General features: G+C 35.0%; 1 protein-coding gene across 2 annotated transcripts in view; it reads left to right on the top strand.

Annotated features, from left to right (window-relative positions):
* Positions 1-19,827, top strand: part of KIF16B (kinesin family member 16B) — a 158,531-nt gene extending 138,704 nt beyond the window's left edge. For both annotated transcript variants that reach the window (XM_058181929.1, XM_058181937.1), the window contains 2 exons: positions 5,294-5,377; positions 18,595-19,827. In XM_058181929.1, the coding sequence (XP_058037912.1) occupies positions 5,294-5,377; positions 18,595-18,753 (243 nt within the window). In that variant the 3' untranslated portion in view covers positions 18,754-19,827. The remainder of the gene's footprint in view (positions 1-5,293; positions 5,378-18,594) is intronic.
* Positions 19,828-22,031: the final 2,204 nt, after the last annotated feature.

Below are 22,031 nucleotides of genomic sequence, written 5' to 3'. Positions count from 1 at the left end.
AGACAAAAAGTACATAAGTATCATCTAAATGTACATCAGAATCAAATTATATGTTCTATTAAGCACACACTTCAAGAATACTATTTTGCTATTCTTTTTTAAATCATATCAGGGCTTACTCAGATCATGGCATACCTGACTGGCAGTTGAATTCCCAATTTCCCATAAAGGGCTATTTTGATAAAGGTAGCAGTGTTTGGGATGGAATAGTTGGGTGGATTGAAGTGTGTCTGCCCATATGCCATTCCTACCTAAAAAAAATACAGAAGTCTCAAGGTTTCTGTTGTTGTTGCTGTTGTTTTTGTTATTTGTTACCCAGAAAAATAGCTGAACCCTGCCTTCTAATAACCTTGCTTTTTCTGTGCATAATCAGGAAATTAAAAAATAAATTAATTTCAGGCTATCGTAAGTATAAAACTAAGATAACATTTGAATGTATAACTTTATTGGTTAACATGTTAATGGATCAGTTAAACTTGTTGGGAATTTTGGCTGCTTCTAGGAAGTATAAACTGAATATCACTTAGTGGTAACTCTTGTAGAAAGCTGTATGCATCTGCAGGCAAAATATATTGCCTTTAAATATTGAATCTTAAATACATTTAAGAAATCTAGGGAATATCACTGAGCATCTTGTATTGAACTGAATGAGTCAGTAGTAATAAACACATTTTCTGGAAATACTTTTTGAAAGATGTAACTAATTAGTAAACTCTTTACTAGCCCTATGTGTTTATTTAGAAAACAGTTTAAAATTGAGTTAAGGCTACATATAGTTTATAATATTTCAAAATGTTTTCGTAAACTTTTAAATTACAGTGCATTCCATTTTTATTAGCATTGTGCATATGAATGTTACTATACTATGTACAATAAACACAATGCTGGAGTAATTTATCATACTATGTTACCTCTCATGCCTAATATTTCCAGAGTTTATTGCTATATCCAGCTAGATCCAAAAATTACTTTTGGGAATGAAAGATTCCCCTAACCTAGATAAATATTTTCTGCTGAGTTTAATTTGCTTCTTTAATAGCATTGGACAGACTGGTGTTAAAATAATGCAGTAAATTATGTTGCCTAGATCTCCCCCAAATGCCTATATAATATTGGATGGGATTCCAGTCAATTATTGCTACAGAAATTAACCATACTGTCTTTCTTTAAAATTATTAAGAGTCTCCTTGAGCTGAGAGGTAAATCTTATTTTCCTATTATTAATAGCAGAATTATTAAGTCTATAGGATCCTTGGTGCTCTCTGAGCTTGGTTGTTTTCTTGCAGACATTTCATTACCAAACTAGGTAATATCATCTGTCCTAGAACCACCAAGACTACCCCAACCAACAGTGACAGGGCAAGCTGCTACTATATAAAATGAGAACAAACCTACACTGATGATTCTTCCTAGTTTGGTAATGAAATGGCTGCAAGAAAACAACCAAGCTCAGAGAGCACCAGGGATCCTACAGTTCAGTCCTGAGCTACAAATATTCCCTTCCAATTATTAAGTCTAATTTGAGCCAGTTTGGTGTAGTGGTTAAGATGCTAGTCTAGTAACCGTGAGTTCTGGTTCGACCTTAGGTATGAAAGCCAGCTGAATATCTTTGGGCCAGTCATCTCTCTCTCTCAGCTCACCTCAGCTCACCTCACCGGGTTGTTGCTGTAGGGAAAATAGGAAGAAGGATTTTGGGTATGTTCGCTGCCTTGAGATAGTTATGAAGTAATAAAGGCAGGATAAAAATTTAAAAAATAAAATGAAGTCAGGGTCATTAGGAAAAAGGAATGGAAAATAATGCCTCTTGTCAAAGAATAGAAAAGTTGAATCATGGAAGTGGCCTGATTCAGTGGAAAAGGAGGATCCTTTTCTTAGATCTATGATAAATGAAACCACCTGCAGTTTGGATGTTATTCCTTGTATATGTTGAATACACAATTGCCTACTTTTCTCAGTCTGATATTCTGTTGCAGAAAGAGAATCGTCTGAGGTGTTGTACCTGCTAAGTAATTTTTACCATGTATGCAACTGAAATTGTATTTTATCCATGTTGACTTGAGAAAATTAATTAGGCTGACAAGACCATGAGATGCTTGACTGAAGCTGGAGAAAACAACAAATAAAAGTATTTACTACTAATAATGTTCATTTATTTGTTTTTGTGTCCTCACTCTGTTTGAGAATATAATAAATTGGATGAAGGGTTCCGCATATAGTTGAGAGTGACATTAGGAAACAATATATCCAAGCCACTTAAGACCTAATTCTCATGAGATTTTCAACCTCTGTTTCGTGACTGAATCTTCATGTGGTGCAAAACACAGCAAAATCTTTTACATAGACAATCATTAAAATGTACAGAGTAAAATCAATGGCCTTCACTAACCAAAGTAGAGCAGTTCAATTCTGTCCCACACAAACATATTCTTATTGTAAACTTGTGTACAAGACCACAGTGATTTCATTGACTTAGAGTAACTCCATCTCTGACTATTAATGACCACACCAGGAATGAGGAGTAAAGTAAATTCAGTATTGGAAAAAATTACATTTAGAAGTATAAACTACAATGGTACTACTATGAATAAATCATGATTGCTTTGTTGTTTTCTCTGTAATCATACATACGGGTTACAGGTGTGTGTACAGCTTGTCTGAAATCCTTCAAAATTTACAGAATACAGTGGCACGAGGCCTACTTTGTGAATAATGTAGATAAGTATTGGTAGTTTGGTCCTGATCATTTTTTCAATTTATTTTCATCTACCACTGTGATTGCATGTCTGTTCTTAGAGCCTGCCAATTGGAGAATTTTTCCTTTTTTAAGTTATATTTATTTTAATATGATTCTTTATTCTTTTTACATTTTTTTCTTTTGCCTTATTTATGAGATATTTTAGATTACCAAATCTCAGTTCTACTCTCAGCCGTATAGTATTGATAGATTGCAATTTGAATGTTTTTTTTTCTAGAGTTTTCTCAAAACCAAATAATTCAGTTTGTATCAGTGGTCTGATGCATTAAAAAATTGAGTGGTTTGGTTTTTTTACAGTTTTACATATCAAAGCCACACTGATATTCAGTCAATTTGATTTACTGTTACAATTAAGATGTTGAATAGCAATAGCACTTAAACTTATATGCTGATTCATTGTGCTTTACAGCACTTTTTAACTGTTTTACATTGTCAGCATATTTCCGCCAACAATCTGGGTCCTCATTTTACCAACCTTGGAAGACTGAGTCAACCTTGAGCTGGTCAGAACCAAACTCCAGGCTATGGGCAGAAATTGCCTACAATGCTGTATTCTAACCACTGCACCACTGATCGATCAGCTTAGTCATAGCCCATCTGATGCACAAATGGATATTACATGCCTCAGCAGTGGCAATCACAAGTCCTGCTGAGAGAAATTGATGATGAGCATCTATTCTACCTATTCCACCAATTCCAGTATTGAGTATTTCTCAAGATGACCTTGTTTTTGTTGATATGTGATTTCATGCATTCTTTGCCCTCCCTCCTACTTTACTTGCTGGACATTCCCCTTCTTCTATATCATCTATGTTGGTCTTGAAAACAGAACAAATTCAGTCAGAACTGTACTTAAGTGTGCTATGCACAGAGGGGAACATCTACCATTTTTTACAGATGTAGAACATTCTGAATGAGCTCTATGTAGAAGCATAACTCATATGTGCAAAATTAATAGATAACAATTCAAATATTTTCAGTTAAACTAATGTAAATTGTCCATAAGTAATTTTATTTTTCAGAAATATAAATTAATCTGAAATAGGCTGGATAAGAGGGGTTTGGGGTTAAAGTTTTAAAGAACATTGTCCTTTGCCTTGATTTTTTCCGCTTTAGTTAATATTGTTGATGTAGCCAAGGCTGTTGTTTCGTTTTTCACATTTTTTAATAGCAATTTTATATTGCCCTTCGAGGGTTCTGGAGAAATTTTGGTAAAGATTGTTTCGTTTTCAAATAAGTAACCGAAGTAACCGGAATGCTCCAAATAATAAAGATATAAGAGTTGTCAAATTTCTAAATTAATAAATGTGTAATGTTTTTCTAACTTAAAAATGGATTTATCTGCGTCTTTTACTTTTGAGTTCTAGTACTTCTGCTTTGTGTTAGCTTGTTCAAAAATCTGAAAGTAAGACATTCCTCTCCCACCACCATTATTAGGTCAAACATAGATTAAGCAGATCTTGACACAGTGTACAGAATAAAATTACATCCGATTTCTTCCCATGTCAGACATGGAAAAATCAAAACATGGAATCTAAACCTAGCGACATAAGGCAAACTAAATCACATTTAAAACTACGTTCTTCTATTTTGATTTGTGGCTGTTGAAAATAGTGTTCCTAAATCAAATGATGAGAGATACGAAAACACATATGCTTTTCTTTAGCTTTCTTTTCCCACAAGGCTCTGTGGTGGGTGATAAAACACATATTTTGCCCTAAATTGAAAAGGAAGCAGACAATATAACTGCAACTGTAGCTACTAGCTGCTTTTTTTTTTCTTTTTGGCAACTGGGCTCATTATCTAGGCTCTGCTGTACTGATCTGTACTTTTGTCATTCTTATGGGCTGAGTTTAATAATGACCTGGAGATTTCAATGAGCCCCATGTGGGTTAATTTATAATTATTGGAATTCATGAAATTATTGAGCCCATTATATGTCAGCATTGTCTACCAGTCTGCTTCATTAGCTCAAGGTGCAAGTGTTCAACCTCTTTATGACTTGAAAAATACACATTTTATAAATCATCTGATTTGGTTTGTATTAGATCCCATAATAATTTTCTTGGATTAGACACTGTTTTGTCTTTCATCAGGATAAAATAATTTCATATTTTAGAGCTGTCTTAGAGTAAAGGGACAAGGACCTGTATTGAAGTTGGAAATACCAAATTGGCAGCTCTCTTATCTTACTTTCCTTGGCTATTTCTCCAATACCTTACATATTGAATAAAATATATACCTGCTTTTAGAAAAGACTGCAAAACACATGTATTTCAACTTATTTTTTAATTTAAATTTCTAAACTTTATGAAGAGTATTAAGCAAAGACTGAAGTAATAAATGTTACTGGTTTATTTATTGATTTTCCTCTGTTATTTGTGTTTGACTTGTTTTGAAGCTGCTTGGATCTGTGAAGAGAGGACCCACCAATCCAAACTCTGTCTGATTTAATAGACCACATGTATCTTACGTTTAGCATTTTTATTCCATAACAAACTTTTTCTCATCTGATTCATCATCTATTGTCTGTTGCAGCTGGCAATGCTAGAATTTCCTCCAAAAAGGCTATTTGGAAACAAGGATGAACGTGTTATTGCAGAGCGGCGGAATCACTTAGAGGTAATAGAATTTTTTTTTTAAAAAAACTGATTCCAGGTTCTTTTATTTACACAATTTATTTATACAATTATACTTGTGGTCAATGCAAATCATTTCATGTGGTAAAAAATAGATACCCCATGCTTCATTTAACATAGGATATGAAAGCTGAGATATATGCATAGGACATAAATCTATGAAAAATATCAAAGAGTCTTGAGCTTATATTGAAATATTTCTTAGAATTCAATAGAAACTATTTCTTTAGAGAGCTAATAGATATATACAAGATGAATCTTTAGAGCAGAAAACTATTTACATTTGTTGGTCTGAATTTTCTTATCATTCTCTCCATTCCGATATTCAGCAGTGGTACTGTTACGTTGCAAAGTATTCCATTCAATTACAGGAACAAAATATTAACAGTGTTTGGAAAATCATGGATGGATGGGTGGGTGGGTGGGTGGGTGGATGGATGGATGGATGGATGGATGGATGGATGGATGGATGGATGATTCTGGGTGGTTCACAAACCATTTAAAAAATATAAAAAAGCCAAAAACCAATGCAACAATTTAAAATTGAGGAAGAAGAATGTAAAAGCATCTTAAACAATCATTAAAATAAGTAAAACTCATAGCCAAGATAATGCCATTCTTCAAATTATTAAGTTCAACAATCACTGACTCCACCACATTCTCAGGTCCACCCAGTATAATGTTATCTATACCGGCTGTAGCGATGCTGCAATCTCAGCTGAAAATGATTTTAATTGTCTTGATGTCATAATTATTAATACAATGGGCAGAGCTCTATTTTCTGGAGAAAAATTGTCATTGTTGGGGCTTACATTTTATATTTTTCCATTATAAATATATTTCCTCCAATTACCTATTATTTTAAATTTTATTTGTGCTACCATATTTGTGCATTTCCTTTTTCAACAAGATCAGTTCAGACCTGATATTAGTATTACTAATATAGGTTAATGCCTATACTAACAATTCATTAGATTTGGGAGTACTGTTACTGTTTTGAATTATAATTTGCCTTTCTGCCCATCTTCTTAATTTGTTAAGAATTGTAAGAGAGCATAGATTTTTTTTTGTTATAGAGAAAGTCTTTTTCAATAAATAGCTACAACAACGAGACCATATTTATAATAGAAGGCTAAGAACTTGATCAAAAAATTATATTAGGAATGAAGCCTGAAATTAAAAGGTAATGGTAATGGTGAGGCAGATACTTTTTAGGTGGCACAGTAGAAAGTACTTCTATAGGCTCATCACATGGACAATCCCCCCCCCCAGGGTTATTAAAAATGAGTGGTTAGTGATTTCTGATTTGATGCTTCTAAGCAAAAAACTTAAACAGTTAACATTTAATCCCAAGAGTTGCTTTACTTCGATTTGCTGGGTCATTCACTTTCAACGACCATTTTTTTAAAAAAACAGATTACGCTAATAAGAAGCAATGAGAAGAAAGTATCTGTCAGGGACAAACATCAAAAGAACCTTCAGTCCTCTGGCCAAGATTACATCAAACATTTTATGGTTGCAGAATCTGAATGGAATGCCATACTGCCAGGGTATTTTTTTATTATTATTTAAAGAACCTTCTGAAGTGTTCAACCCTTAAAACTGGATTTCTACCATTATTTCTCCTACCTGCTGTTGCTGCTTTCCATCATCTTTTCATGGAAGCTTCATTGCTTTCTTAGCTTCAAACAACCCTGTTTGATGGCTGGATTCTCATACTTTGCCTCCTTTCCAGCATTCCTACCACATTTGTAGCAGGAAAGCAGCAGGATGTCTCCATCCCTACCACCCCTATTATCTACATGATAATTAAACAATCAGTTGATGGAGAATTTTGGGTGCATATTGGCACAGGGAATGATTCACATTGTGTGAGTTGACATGGCTCCAATGCCTACTCTTGACTCAAAAGAGAGAGCAGGGTGGATGGAGAATGCTAACTAAAATCAAGAATTCAGCATTCTGAGATATTATGTCTGCCAGTTAATGCAGTCCTGATTGTTTCCATTCTGTGGGTAGAGCTGAACCTGAGATGTAGGAGGATGTAATAAAATCAGTGAAGATGAGTAATGACAATTCTTCTTCAATTGCTTTTAAAGCTGTGATTAAAAAGTGTTGAGAGAAATGAGCTTAACTGTGCTGGAAAGATTTCTAATAAACAATTGCAGTTTTGCCTTACTGGGGGGAAAATACTCCATGTACGACACTGTCATTTATCACAGATCTTGTTTTTCTAGTAGAAACTAGAAAAGAACAATGCTGTGTTTTTACAAATTGTATTTTCATACATTTGACTACTACTGTTACAATGGTAACCATCAAAAACATTACTATAATGTAACTATAACCTTATGAAATGTAAACTGATATGCTGTTTCGGTTGCTATATATAATTTAATTAGAACAGGATAGGATAGGACAGGACAGGACAGAATGAGCTTCAAAGGACTATGGAGGTCTTCTAGTCCAGCCCTCTGCTCAAGCAGGAGAACCTATACCATTTTAGATAAGTGACTGTCTAGACCAGGGGTGTCAAACTCAAGGCCTGGGGGCCGAATCCAGCCCGTGGAATACTTAGATCTGGCCCGACACCCTGGAAACGGTGAAGGACTGTCCTGCTGTGCTTCTACCAGCTTCTACCTGAGCTCTTGTTTTGCCTGCCACGGCCTCCTGCAGCCCTCTGCCAGTGAAAATGGAGCTCGGGACAGCAGCCCTCCTGGGCTCCGTTTTCACTGGTAGAGGGTTGCAGGAGGCCGTGGCAGGCAAAAATGGAGCTCGGGAGTTTTCGCTGGCAGAATGCTCGGGCCCCCACAGGCACCCCCGACAGGAGTGACATCAAGCTGGCCACACCCAACCTGCCCCCCCCCAAATGCCCCCCGTTCTGAGGTCAAACACAACCCTGATGTGGCCATCAATGAAATTGAATTTGACACCCCTGGTCTAGAAACATCCAGTGATGGAGCGCCCACAATTTCTGGAGGCTGGTTAATTATCCTCATTGGTTAATTGTGCTCCACTGGTTAATTGTCCTCACTTTTAGGAAGTTTCTCCTTAATTCCAGGTTGCTTCTCTCTTTGATTGTTCATGCTGTGGTAAAAAGCTTGTTATTTTAAAAATGGAATAATATTCCATTCTTGGAATTGAAATTATATGCTATTTTTCTATATAGTCAGCAATTTAATAAATTATTTTTGTATTGTTTATTATGTTAGCAGTCTACCAAAAGTGTGAGGTGAGAACTGTTAGATTCTGCCCAGCTGATTGCCATCAGAAGATACAGAGTTTGTCTTGTGCTTAAGGTTAGGCAATTTGGTTAATTCACCAACAAGCCACCGCCACTCTTTCTTTTCCCTAATATGCTAACTCTCCTTTTTATTTTGTTAGTATAGTCCCTATTAGCATTTTATTTTTGTTAAGTCTTTTATTGTAAATTACATCCAGTTTTAAGGCAAATATGCCATTGCTATGGCAATGGCTCTGAGTACCACTGTCTCCAATGCGTTCTTTCCTTCTTGCTCCTGGGAGAGCAAACTACCATGAACTCAGCTAGTATACATGCTAAGCAGAAAGTTCATAAGACTAACCTACACAATAATATCATTTTTATGTTCTGTGGGTGTAATTTGAAAGTTTGATTTTTCTTACCTTTAATTGTTTAGGGTTTGGAGAAAATGTATTTACAAGTTCATATTGCACTGTTATATGTGGAAATTTTAATATTACATGCTTATCAAGCGTATGTGGCGAAGAGACATACCAATTAATACTGGTTCATTCATTGCTTTTTGAAATGTAGATAACTTCTGTTCATTATTGGTCTTTACTTTTAAAGCCAAGCTTTGCCAAAGATTTCTTTGAGCAGAAGCTCCAGCTGAAACTCTAGCCCAAATGTCCTTCCCTGTGTTACATCTGGAAGCCAAGTTAATTGCCTGAATTTTAGACCTAACCGTTTAGTATATATCTTGATTGTATGTGTAAATTCACTATGCTCAAAGCAGGCTATCATGTCAATCTAAGTAATAGGCTAGGAAAAGATTTCTATGTTGAATCAGCAGGCAGCTGCTGAAATATTAGCTCTACTTGTCACCTGGAGGAATAACTTAAAAGGGCAATAGCACAGGAGGCTTGCTGTAAAATTTTATCACTGAACTGTAATCAAGTATTTCTGGAGTATGAAAAATATCTTCTATTTAGCATTAATGGGCTAGATCAGTGATGGCGAACCTTTTCGACACCAAGTGCCCAAACCGGAACACGCATACATGTGAGTGCATGTGAATGCGCCGGAGCGCCTGAAACCCGAAGACCACCTGGCCGGCAAACATGTGCCTGTTTTTTGGCTGTTTTCAGGCCATTTTCCAGGCCTTTGGTACCCACGAAGACCAGCTGGCACCAGAAACCAGAAGAGCAACTGGCGATGGCGTGTGTGCCCACAGAAAAGGCTCTCTCATGTGAGCCACCTCTGGCACGCATGCCATAGATTTGCAATCACAGGGTTAGATATTTATATTCAACTGCAGTAGGGGAAAATAGGGAAGAATATTAGGTTTGCCACATTGTCCTGTATGTGTATGTGTGTGTACGCATCCCCCAATCAGGTTCAACCATATTGGACAAGTCTCATTAGAGGAGTAGATGAAGAGTGTCTCTGCCATGAACAATATGGTGAGACATAATTTACAGAAACCCATCCCACATCACTCATCACCTGGATCAACAAGGACTGGACTAGGTGTTAGAGTTCCTGATGACAAATGGGCTATATAACTGCAAGACTGTTGACTGAACAACCAAGGCTAGCAGCTGTAGGAGTACTGGAAGAAAAGTTGTTTACACATTACAAATATATAAAGTTTGAAATCAAAATCCAACAAGGAAAGGATATCTGAAAAGAATGTACCAGTTCAGGAAAGAACAAATTCCAGAATTGGAAATAATAGAGACTAGCAGATCAACATTGCTGAAGACAGGACTATGGGATATAATAGCTCATGGTTTGTTGGTTTTTTAAAAGAGACTCATAGATCCATAACTTAGCCTCCAACATAAGTGACAACACTTAGACATAGGATTACCAGCTCCAACAAGACTAAGCCAGCTGTTAATTTAGTGGTTTATGATAGCTTATTCCACAGTAAACCTCTAAATTATTTCTTTAGTAGTTTAAGTATGCAATTTTAACATTACAGCAGGCCTTCCTTGATTAAATCTGTCTTGACTGACACAGCCAAGAATTTTGTTGATTAAAGTAATGAATAGAAGTTAATGTTTACCCATTCATGGCATTTGATAACTATAAATAGGGAAATGCCATCATTATTTGGCTGTTTTTAAAACCCTGTGGGAATTTAAAGGAAAAAGGAAAAGGATGCCAACATTTAATTTTAAAATTACTTCTTTTGGAAAGGAAAGAAATTACTTGCTAAGTATGGAAATGTTTTATGTATTAGTACAAAATGCACTGACACCTGAATGCATTTTTCTTTGATAAATCAGGAGCAATAACTTAATCATCACTTAACAGTCTCTTTTTAACATGGCAAATGCAAATATTTGGAAAAGAGCTACAAAGAAGGGTTCAACCAGAAAAAAGCAGAAAAAACAATTACTGTCAACCTGCCTTCCATTAAGGACCGTATACTGCACGAGTCAAAAAGAGGGTTGTGAAAATATTTACAGACCCCTCGCATCCTGGACATAAACTGTTTCAACTCCTACCCTCAAAACGACGCTGTAGAGTACAGCACACCAGAACAACTAGACACAAGAACAGTTTTTCCCCGAACGCCATCACTCTGCTAAACAAATAATTCCCTCAACACTGTCAAACTATTTACTAAATCTGCACTACTATTAATCTTCTCATTGTTCCCATCACCCATCTCTGCTCACTTATGACTGTATGACTGTAAACTTGTTGCTGGTATCCTTAAGATTTATATTAACTGTTTGCACCAAGACAAATTCCTTGTGTGTCCAATCGCACTTGACCAATAAATTATTCTATTCTATTCTATTCTATTCTATTCTATTCTATTCTATTCTATTCTATTCTATTCTATTCTAACCACTGCTTTTATACAAGTTGCATGAAATGGCTATTACATTTGGTACAAGAAAAGTAGAAGCATCTTTGGACTGAAAAGAATTAAGAGAATTTTTAACTCCATAGTTGAGTTTTATACAAAGCTAACATAAGTACTTAGAACAGGGATGGCCAATTAATTTTTCTAAGGGGCCACATGAGACACTGAGACTGTTATAGATGGCCACTACCCCAGCGTCCCACTGCCACTGCAGGCCAGACTGGGACTGCCCACAGGGCATAAAATGTTCAGGTCTGCCCTAAAAACACTACTGAATCTTCCTATAAAACTCCACAAAAAATAATAAATATATGTCATTACTATTACACCATATCAGCTTGAATTGTTTAATTTTATGAGCCAAAAGTGTGATAATTATGGATAGTTGCATACTAGCTTCTGTCATTTATAATTAGTGACATCATGTGAATCTTTCTTATGTTTTAGCTCTGTAAATCAGGATTTTTAAGGACTACCGGTAAGTAGAAGAAGGAAGAAGTCTTAGAAAATAGTTACAAGTGTGTGTTTTTTCCTGGTAGAATGTTATCAAATTTTTATGTTTCCTGACTTGGACTGAAATAATAAAATACATTTATTTTACAGTTACAACACCTGAGGGAGAGAGGAATGCTAAGAGTAAGATGAATTGCCACCCTAATACAATGAGTCTACTGTTGCCTTATATAAATGAGCTGAGAAAAATATTTTCCTGTAGCTTAATGTGCCGCTAACAGTGACTGAATCCAGCAGACTAACAATACAATTTTGATAAAAAAATTAGCCTTTATTTAACAGCGTGTGACATTTATACCTAAAATTTATTTAGCCACCCAAGAAATGGCTTGAGAAGAAGTTCTAGAAGAATAAACCACTTTGATCTCTGTAGAAGTCACAGTAGAGTAGAATAGAATATGAACCAGTGGCTAAAAAGACCCATGCTGCAAAAACAGTGGGTATTTCTGACTTTGAGAATTCTTAATGATAAAATGTAAAATTGAGACTACAGTATTGAGATCTGTGATGAAAGTACTGGAGTATTTGCATGCATCAGTGTTACGATAATAAGTCTATTGTAGGTATGTGCAACAAGTAGGCATACATCCTTGTTTCAAACCCAGAACTTCCATTCCTGTTCCAGCAGTTCTGCTGAACTGTTTTGGATCAGATTTGGTTCAGTTGCCCTTCTCTCAAGTACTAATACGGCTCCCTTATCTAACAGTGCGACATATCTAACTAATGCAGATACTCTCCCTTCAGAACACCTTCCATCCCTTTTCTCAACCACCATTTCTCCTGTTGCTACTACCAATTTCCCAGTATCCTGCCAGTCCACCTGCTACACTCCTGTACTCATGGCATATTCCCTCTCTCTACTTCACCAATATCCACCTGTGTAAAACAGTCCATGCTATATTAGAAGATGGCGTTCTTCTTTTTATAAGTACCCAACTGTTGAATTTATATAAAAACTGAGCAGTAATAGAGCAAGGATAAATCTTTTTTTCATTCCCTTTCTAATTACAACCATTTATGAAGGTTTCCCTGCTGCATTGTGTCATTTTGTAATCCATATATGAGGGGAAGGAGGTAGCTATCCAATATCTGTATCCCCTGATGGTGAGTCAAAATCTTCTTTAAATTCCAAGAAAGCAGATTTACAGTTGCTTTGAGTACTCCAGTGTATTTTAGATTAGATGATAAACTACTAAACCTTGATCCAAAATGAGTTGCCTGCTCTAAAAAGCCAGTTTGTTATCTGTCAAAATAATCTTCCTGTTCAATCAGTCTAGCAGTATCCAATGCAAATGTTCAGTGGTGCTTTATGCAAAAGTGCAAAGTTTAGGAATAGCTGTCCAAGTTCCCAGTGAAATGTCATTTTAAAAAGAATTTTGAAGAAAATGATCTGATATCCAGATACTTAAATTTTGCAAGAATAAAGGAAGGCACTACTGTTAGCCTTACTTTTACAGTTGAGATGTAGGCTGTCTTGTTCTGTTTCTTTCTTTTCCTCCAAATGAGTTTTTGGAAGGTTCCTAAATATTTATTTTTATCATAGTTTGTTAATCTTTAACATAGTAATACAATGTTGTAGTTTGAGTTGGACAATATACATCTTATTGGACAAAAAAAAAATACCATCCAATTTTTCTATTAATTACTCTTGTTGTCAGGTCAAGGCAAATTCTTCCGTTATGCTTTTGTACTGAATTTGTATGTACCAAGTTTTCAGATAATGCTCACAACTCATGTATATCAATGACAGGAATGCTCAAGTATAGAAAGGAGATGCATTTCGTCTTGTCCCTTTTCAGAGCCAACTTATCAATCATCCTTCAGTTTTTGATTTCACTCAAGGAAGTGAAGGGTGATGCATGTCAAGCATTTGGGCTAGCTGTTTGCCGAAGCCATCTCAGAAATTGACACCCTGTCACTGCTAACCTAGAGACGTGTAGTAAATTCAATTCCTCTGTTGTTTCCTGTGAATAGTTTTTGACAAGACTTGTTTTGACTATTGCTCAGGAGAAAAGATTGATTTCCTTCACTACCAAGACCTATTTTGTTCTTTTTTTAATATGCCCTTATACATTCAAAAAGCTCACAGAAGTGCAGAAACTATAAATCATAGGTTTTACTCTCCAGAACGGGTGAAAAGAGTGAGGGATTTTTCTCTCTATTGGCAGCAAATAACCTTATTTTTAATATGTAAACATTAGAAAGATTATTACATGCTATGGATTGCAAATGGATTTCATGTATTAAGATATAATAGGAAGCATTATTGCAAATAATTATTGCAGGTTGAACTTGACTAGCTGGGACAGTTAATTTGATGATTTTCATTGGAAAACATTTAGTAATAAATGATGCAGAAAACATTAATATTATAATGTTTTTGCTTTTGTATCTTGAGAACAGTAAACTCTTAGCAATTTAGTTATGGGCAATGGCTTTATCCCAGTTCTATTCAATTTATATTGCAGCCCAACAAACATTTCAGATAGCTATTTCATTTTTGTTTTTTAGTAATTGTTTAAGTGGCAACATGAACTTTTGGCTGAAATGAAGAACAATAAAAAATGTTAGGTTCCCATGATTTCTCTTCCATGAAATATAATTTAGTGATTAGACTCAGACCTGACCTAAATGTATGTCTCTAATCCTAACTTTGGTCAATATATATACAGATTACAGTAATCACAATAAATGCAAAATATCTTTAAGAAATTGGACATTTGCTTAAATTTGCTTTACTTAAAGCTTGCTGAAAATAAAATCTTTGGAGGACAATGAAAATAGTTTATAATTTGTATTATCATAGGAGTTTTTAAGCAAATTCCAAGAAATTAGGGTTTTTAATTGCATCATAATATAATTACAGTTTTATGTATTTTTATTGTAGTATTCTCTGGTCTAAGGGCCATAATAAATTTTTTAATTTGATTGTGTCATAAATCTTTTAGTACCAAAAGAATGTTTCATTGTATCATGCATCTGGACAATACCCAATACTTTCATTAATTGCACTTAGATATCATAATGTTTTTACTAAGAGTTTTGACAAAAACTTTATGGGTCAATTTATCAATTGTTTCTTGTGGTCCTAACTTTTTTATTTGTTACCCGATTAAAACTGAGCTTTCCAGTGGAGACATGGGTGGTTATTTTTCTTAATTGGTTTCTTATTATATAAGATAGGTACAGAAATTATAATAAGCATCCAGTGATTCACAAGGTGCTTCTGCAGAACTTATTTGGGGGTGTGGATGTAGCACCATCCAATAGTAAGATGTGTGATCTGACTCTTACATTTACAATTTGTATATGTATCACAAGGATGATGTGCAAGCCTGTCTTAAAATATTAAAGTAAAAGCAATAAAAACAGAAATAAAAATGTCTGTAATGCATAAAGCTACTTATAACATAGTAGTGATAGCAAGAAAAAAGTATCATATGGGTTTTTATTGGGATAAAAAACAGATTTTTGACAGTCTATAAATATGTGGCATTCAGAAAAAGTTCTGATATGCATCTGCTGTGGATCTTGGAATTTTTTTTAGAAACTCTGGTTCATTTTCCAGCATCTTGGAAACTATAGTGTTTGAAACTTCTAAATTGCACTTTTCTTACAGCTGATATAGGTATGGCAAAAAAAGGAGTAAATGTGATGTCCCATAAAGAACCTAGAAATTCCTAACATTTTCAAGACTACCTTATTTACCAATACCACAGACATGAGAATAAGCTTGCTATATAATTAACTTAAAGATTCAAAATAAAATAACATTCCATTTGATGTAGCTCTGCTAATCTTTAAAAATTACTTTACAAACTACAAAATACTTTCTTCCCCCATCCAAAATAACACTACCATCTTAAAAGTAAATTATGCTTACCTTAGACAATAGTATACAAATAAAAATATTAAGTTCTACAAATAATTGAATATGTTTAAAAGGCAGCAAGTGAAATAAAAGTCCTTTTATTTTGGCAGAAGTTATCCTGCCAATCGCCATGAGAAAACTACAAGAAAATTTCCTAGTAATTGAAGCAGTGGTGGGATTCAAATAATTTAACAACCGGTTCTCTGCCCTAAAGTTTTCTTTCAGCAACCAGTTCACCAAACTGCTCAGAAAGTTAACAACCAGTTCTCCCGAAGTGGTGCGAACTGGCTGAATCCCACCACTGAATTGAAGGATTCCTTTAAACGCAACTTTTAAATGTGTAATACATCTATAGATACATATTTCTTTATGATCATAATGCCTTAGATTTTGGTTTGGTTGCAATAACTTGATGTTATTGAGAGGTAATTATCTAGATCAAACAGGTAAGTTTTCAAACTTATGCAAATACTATTTAATATTATTTAATATTTAACAAATGCAGCATTTATTATTTAAACATTTGGAAAACTAATGAATCATTAAGGTTTGAAATACTTAAAATACTTTTTCAAAACATGCACATATGTTTGCATATCCCACAGAAAAAAATTAATTTTGGCCCTAAGTGGAAATGGAGAAGCATATTAAATACTTTTCTAAATGCCTCTGAACATCATTTTTTAGTTTATAATTTTTAGAGATATTTGGCAGCAGCATTATATTTATTCGTTTATTCTTATTCCTCAGCATTAAATCTGTATACACTAGAAATAATACAATTAAGCTATTTAGATCTATATCATATTTTAACAAAATTCTAATTGTGTGTATGTTTGTGTGTGTGTGTGTGTGTGTGTGTGTGTGTTTTCTGAGGTTGTTTGTAGAGAAAAGACCTACACACACACACACACACACACACACACACACACATTCGTGTGACATTGTTACCAATTTAACAAATAAACTTCTACTAGCAACCTAAATTAATTTAGATTATATAGTGTATCTCTATAGAACATATAATAAGAATATTCTTTTTTTTAAAAAAAAACTAATTTACCATTCCAAACATGAAACTGTATTTCTGTGTTGATAGTTACATTTGTTGGATGAAAATACTTAATTTTTGTTTTAGTCACCTACAAAATATTGGAAAACATTCCATATAAAACTTAAGTTAGTTAAATTCATGTTTTGTTGAAGATCAGATGACTTTCAGAAAACAAATCAAGAAGAATTATATATTTTTACTACAATAGGTAATTTATCTTTGTAGGTTATGAATTGTGATCTACCATGCTTTTTTTTAAAAAAAATTGTATTATGTTTTTTTAAAATCCTTCAGGGAGAACAAAAAGAGCACAATAATGGGAGACAGAAGCATCAATTTTCCCCTACACAATTTTTCCAAATAATTTGACCAACACTGATCTTGTTTCCTGTTAGTGAAGACATATAGCTAACATAACACAGCTGATACACTTTATATGTTCCCATAGGTTCTTGTTGGGCTGTTCTTTTTTGTATTTCATTTCATTTCATTTTTATTAGCCTTCCCACCCATCCACCCCTGGGTCCCAAAACAACTCTTGGCAGCTTACAACATAAAACAATGAAACTTAATGAAAAGCGTAAAATCAAAATAATTAATCAGTCAAAGACCCAGTAATGCCATCAGCACAGTGGTGTCCACTCTCTCCCCATATGCCCCCTAGAAATTGTTCATAGCTTCTGGAAGACCAACAAGGGCTAGAACTAGCCTAATTTTTTCAATGATAGTTGACCTTTATTGTAAACTGTTCACATTATGTATAATTTTCCCCTTATTTGCCAAGATGTTCTAGAATATGCTGACATGTAATAATATTCAGACACTATTAGGTAGGACTATGCAATGTTTCAGAACCCATCTCCAACAAGTGCTTCCAAGTGCAGAGAATATCTTTATACTATTTATCTGTGGCAGGTCTACGACAACTCACTGTGGCCAGCTCGTCCCAGCCAATTCACTGCAGCACAATTCAATGCAAGATAACTTAAGAGAGGGACAAGTGAATGAAGGCCTTGTCTTACTTTAGGTTTGAATTTTCTCAAGTTAGAAGTCCTCAACACTGGGGAGCTACAATTCTACTTCCCTTGAGTTATCCCACATTGAATTGTCCCACAATGAGTTGTCCTGTGGCAAGTCAGCCGCAGCAAGTTATCATACGGCAAGTCAACAGGGGAAAGTCAGCTAAGGCAAATCAGTAATGGCACGTCCCATTCCAATCCATGACATCTTCATATGTGTCTTTCTGAGATCACACAACAATTGCATCCATGCTCCTGCACACTCCCAAGCGCTCTTGAGACTGAATCCGAGGTGCTAAATAACTCTGCTTCTTAGACAAAATCAAAGAGGCCACACCAATTTTGTTTCTTTGAACCATTGACCTCACAGATAAAAGAATTCACTTCCTATCACAAACTGCATTTCAGATTTCACGCACTGTCAGGAGCAGAAGGAGATCTTGCTCTGCATTTTTGAAGAAAAAAAGCATGTAGACTTCATCGAAGGCTTACTGTATACTAGTTTTAAGTCTTAAGTTGTCTAGATTTTGCAGCCAGTTCACGTGTAAATATCTTTATTTTTTAGTGTTTCGAATAAAAATAATGTTGAGTAACGTATGTACTGTTAATTATGTAACATTAATGTAACTCTTGTCCTGGTTTACTTTTCTTTTCCAGAAATACCTCAGAGACTTCTTTGATGCAATGCTTAATTCTCCATCATCTCCACTATATGTAAATAAAGAGGGCTTGATCCTGTCCAAACATGACATTTGTGAATTCTCTTCATTCTTTAAGAAAGGTGTATTTGACTACAGCAGCTATGGCACTGGTTAATTATTGGGAACCTCGCTTCTTATTAGAAAAATAAATTCACCTGTCTTTCTGTATGATCTCAGAAAATAAAAAAGGTGGGGAAAAAACTGGATAACTTGCATAAATACTCCTTGTCAAATCGACCTTTTCCATCTAAAACTTAACTCATTTTCTGCCAAAGAAAATGAAAACGGATTTGCGGACATGTTGGTTGAAGAAATAGCTGAAGAAAACTTCTCAGGCTGTTTGGATCCACTCAACAGCTGACGTTCCTTACATATGTTCTCAGACCTTTTCTTGCGACTTTCTTTTTCTACTTGACTGTTCTTAGCTAGCAACTTTTTCCTGAAGTTGGTTTCTTGGAGTAAACAAATTATTCCAGATTTTTTTTTTGTATTAGATTAATGCATTGTTATTGTGAATTGCACTTTATCATTTTGATCATACTACATCTTTGGTATATTGGTGAAATTTGAACATTGACAAAATATATACGCACAGACTTAAAATCCGGAAGTCTTCCACATCAAGCTAAACAGAATCGTTTGCTGGACAATTGAAATAGATGAGATCAAGCTTCTTTTCACATTTTCTAATTATATAGACTGTTACTGTGTGTTGCGTTTCAAACAAGTTCCTGGTGCACTATTAAAAAAAAGGCAGTGGGTATTATGATTTTTGAAAACAATTTTCCCCATAAATGTGTAACCGTTTCTCGTTAGCAGACTCTTTGTTGCAAAATATGAATTACATTTTTTAATGTGCTTTAAAAGTACTCAGGGCTTATTTAAGATAGGACATTTAGAAAGGCAGCTGTATTCATTTTGCAGAAATATAAATTGAAAAAAATGCTGTGATGTACAGTAGAGACAATAATAAAAGACTGAGAAAAGCAAATCATTTTGATTCTAACTTGTTTTGAGGACTGTTATACCCATTGGAGAACACTTTCATGGCGTACAGAGCAGAGGTTAATGAATTGTAGGTGTTAAGCAACAAGCCTTTAGGGTTTTATATTCAGGAGAAGTTAATCTTAATTGTATTAATTATTTTTCTGCTTTATATTAATAAATGTTTATTTCAGAGTTGTATAAATAGTAATCATAGGAGTTGCCCTCAAAGGGGTTTCAGAAATGCTGTGTTTCAAAAGCTGATCTGAGTGAGTCAGCAGGATGACTTCTCTTAAGACAAATTATAGCAGAATAACTACTTTCGTAGATTTGTGTGTGTGTGTGTGTGTGTATGATGAAGATGTTGTGTTCAATAGCTTTGGGGGCACTTCTCCCCACTTCCAGGAGGTAACAGCTCATGCATTCTCCCCAACTAGCACCCCTACCATGTGCCTTCCCCAGCCCATGTGGCACCTGTGGGACCCCCCACATCCTTCCTGACTTACAAAACCACTATCCTGTGTACTATCCCTGACTTGCACACTCTCGAGCACTCCCAGGTACACTTTCTAACTCAAACCACCATCCCACATGCCATCCTCAACCAGCATAGCACCTCGTATGCATCCATGAGACCCCCATGCATTCTTGTTGACCACCACCTCCATAACTCTACCAAGCTATACAGGACTGTACCTCTTGTGCACCTCCAAGCACACTACCCAACCTAAGTCAGAAGTCGCTCTTGCTTCCACTGCCCACTCATGATCACTCTCTTTTCTGTTTAGATAAGGAAATGACCCAACAGGGCATGAGTTGTCAAATTAACTCACTGTAAATGAGTGTGAGAAATTCCCCTTCCAGAATCAATCCCATTTCCTTAATTCTACAAACTTTTTAAACTGTCTTCTGAAGTGGACAAATCTGAAATGATAATATTGTCAGACAGACAAATTGGGGGTGGGGGGAGATTATGAGAAATCTACATCAGGGGTCTCCAATCTTAGTCCCTTTAAGACTTGTGGACTTCAACTCCCAGAGTACCTCAGCCAGCAAAGCTCTGGGAAAGAACTCTGGGAGTTGAAGTCCACAATTCTTAAAGGGACCAAGGTTGGAGACCCCTGAGCTACATGACATTTTTTAACTGGCATTATCTTATAATGTAAGGTTTTCATGGGTAAGTGGATCAAAATTATATCTGTGATATAATCTTATATACCGGTATATCTTGCAACATTTAGTGTATGTTTTAAAACTGATGCCCAGATAAACAGGGAACTCAATACTTATCAAGATTTCAGTGTGGTAAATAAATCTTTCATTTATCAACATTCAGAATTCCTTTTATTGGTAACTAAGGTTAACATGAGTACCCAATAATAAAACTGAAAGCTTGGAAAGGTAAGCCGTCTTTCTTGACAGGTAGTTGTCACTTGTATAAAAAGAATCTCACAGAATGTCCTTGAAAAAAAAATCCAGTATCCTTTAGAAATAAAAAGAATATAAAGCAATAAACATGGAAAGGTATCTACAGTAGCAACTGTATCCTTGTCCCTTTTGTTTGAGCATCCATGTCTCTGATGTAGGTGCATCAGTATTGCACCACTACTTAAAAGGGTGGGATTTGTATCACAAAACTCCGGTCACCATCTTGGCGCGTTTGACAACACTCTACCACCACACAGACTCAGCTGGACCTCTCCAGTGTAAATCCACTTGCACAGTAGATAAGAAACTAGGCTTACAATTAATGAGATAAAATTAGGAATATAAATTTCTGATCTATTTATAAACGCTATCTATATTCTGGCATCTACTGTAATTCCATTAATACTTTCAAAAGTTCTGCTAGTAACTAATTCTAGTTACTAATGGCTAGTGGTCACAGTCATGATGAAGCTACTTCATAAAATTGGGATATAAGTGCATGCAAATACAAGCATATTATTTTGAAAGCTGTTGCACTTTTTACAGGATTTACTTACTGAGTAACACTTTCTCCAACTGAGAATCCCAGAGCCACTTCTACTAGTATTGGTATGAAAGTGATGCTTTCCAGAAAACAAAATTCAATTTTAGAGCTTTTATTAACATGTAGCCATTTTTTTCCATGGTAAATTGAGCTTTTGTAATTTTCCAATACAACTAATGTCTTAAGGTTGGAGCCTCACTGAGAATTTGGATATAAAATGTGTATTAAACTATTTGAAAGAGTGAATTCTGTATATTTTTAAAAGCTTCAGCTATAAACTTTTGAACATTTTAATTAACATTTGTATTAACAAAGCAGAAGAAAAAAGCTATTTTCACAGTGCTTTATTTGAAACAATAAAAAGCACTGTCTATGAAATTGTACTGGGTCTTTGCTGCTGATGCTTTTCTTTTTGTTTCTTCTTATAACCTCATAAT

Source organism: Ahaetulla prasina, chromosome 1 (genome assembly GCF_028640845.1).
Source record: "Ahaetulla prasina isolate Xishuangbanna chromosome 1, ASM2864084v1, whole genome shotgun sequence".
Lineage (NCBI taxonomy): Eukaryota > Metazoa > Chordata > Lepidosauria > Squamata > Colubridae > Ahaetulla > Ahaetulla prasina.
The sequence above is the reverse complement of the archived record's forward strand: the minus strand, read 5'-3'. Positions and strand labels throughout refer to the sequence as shown.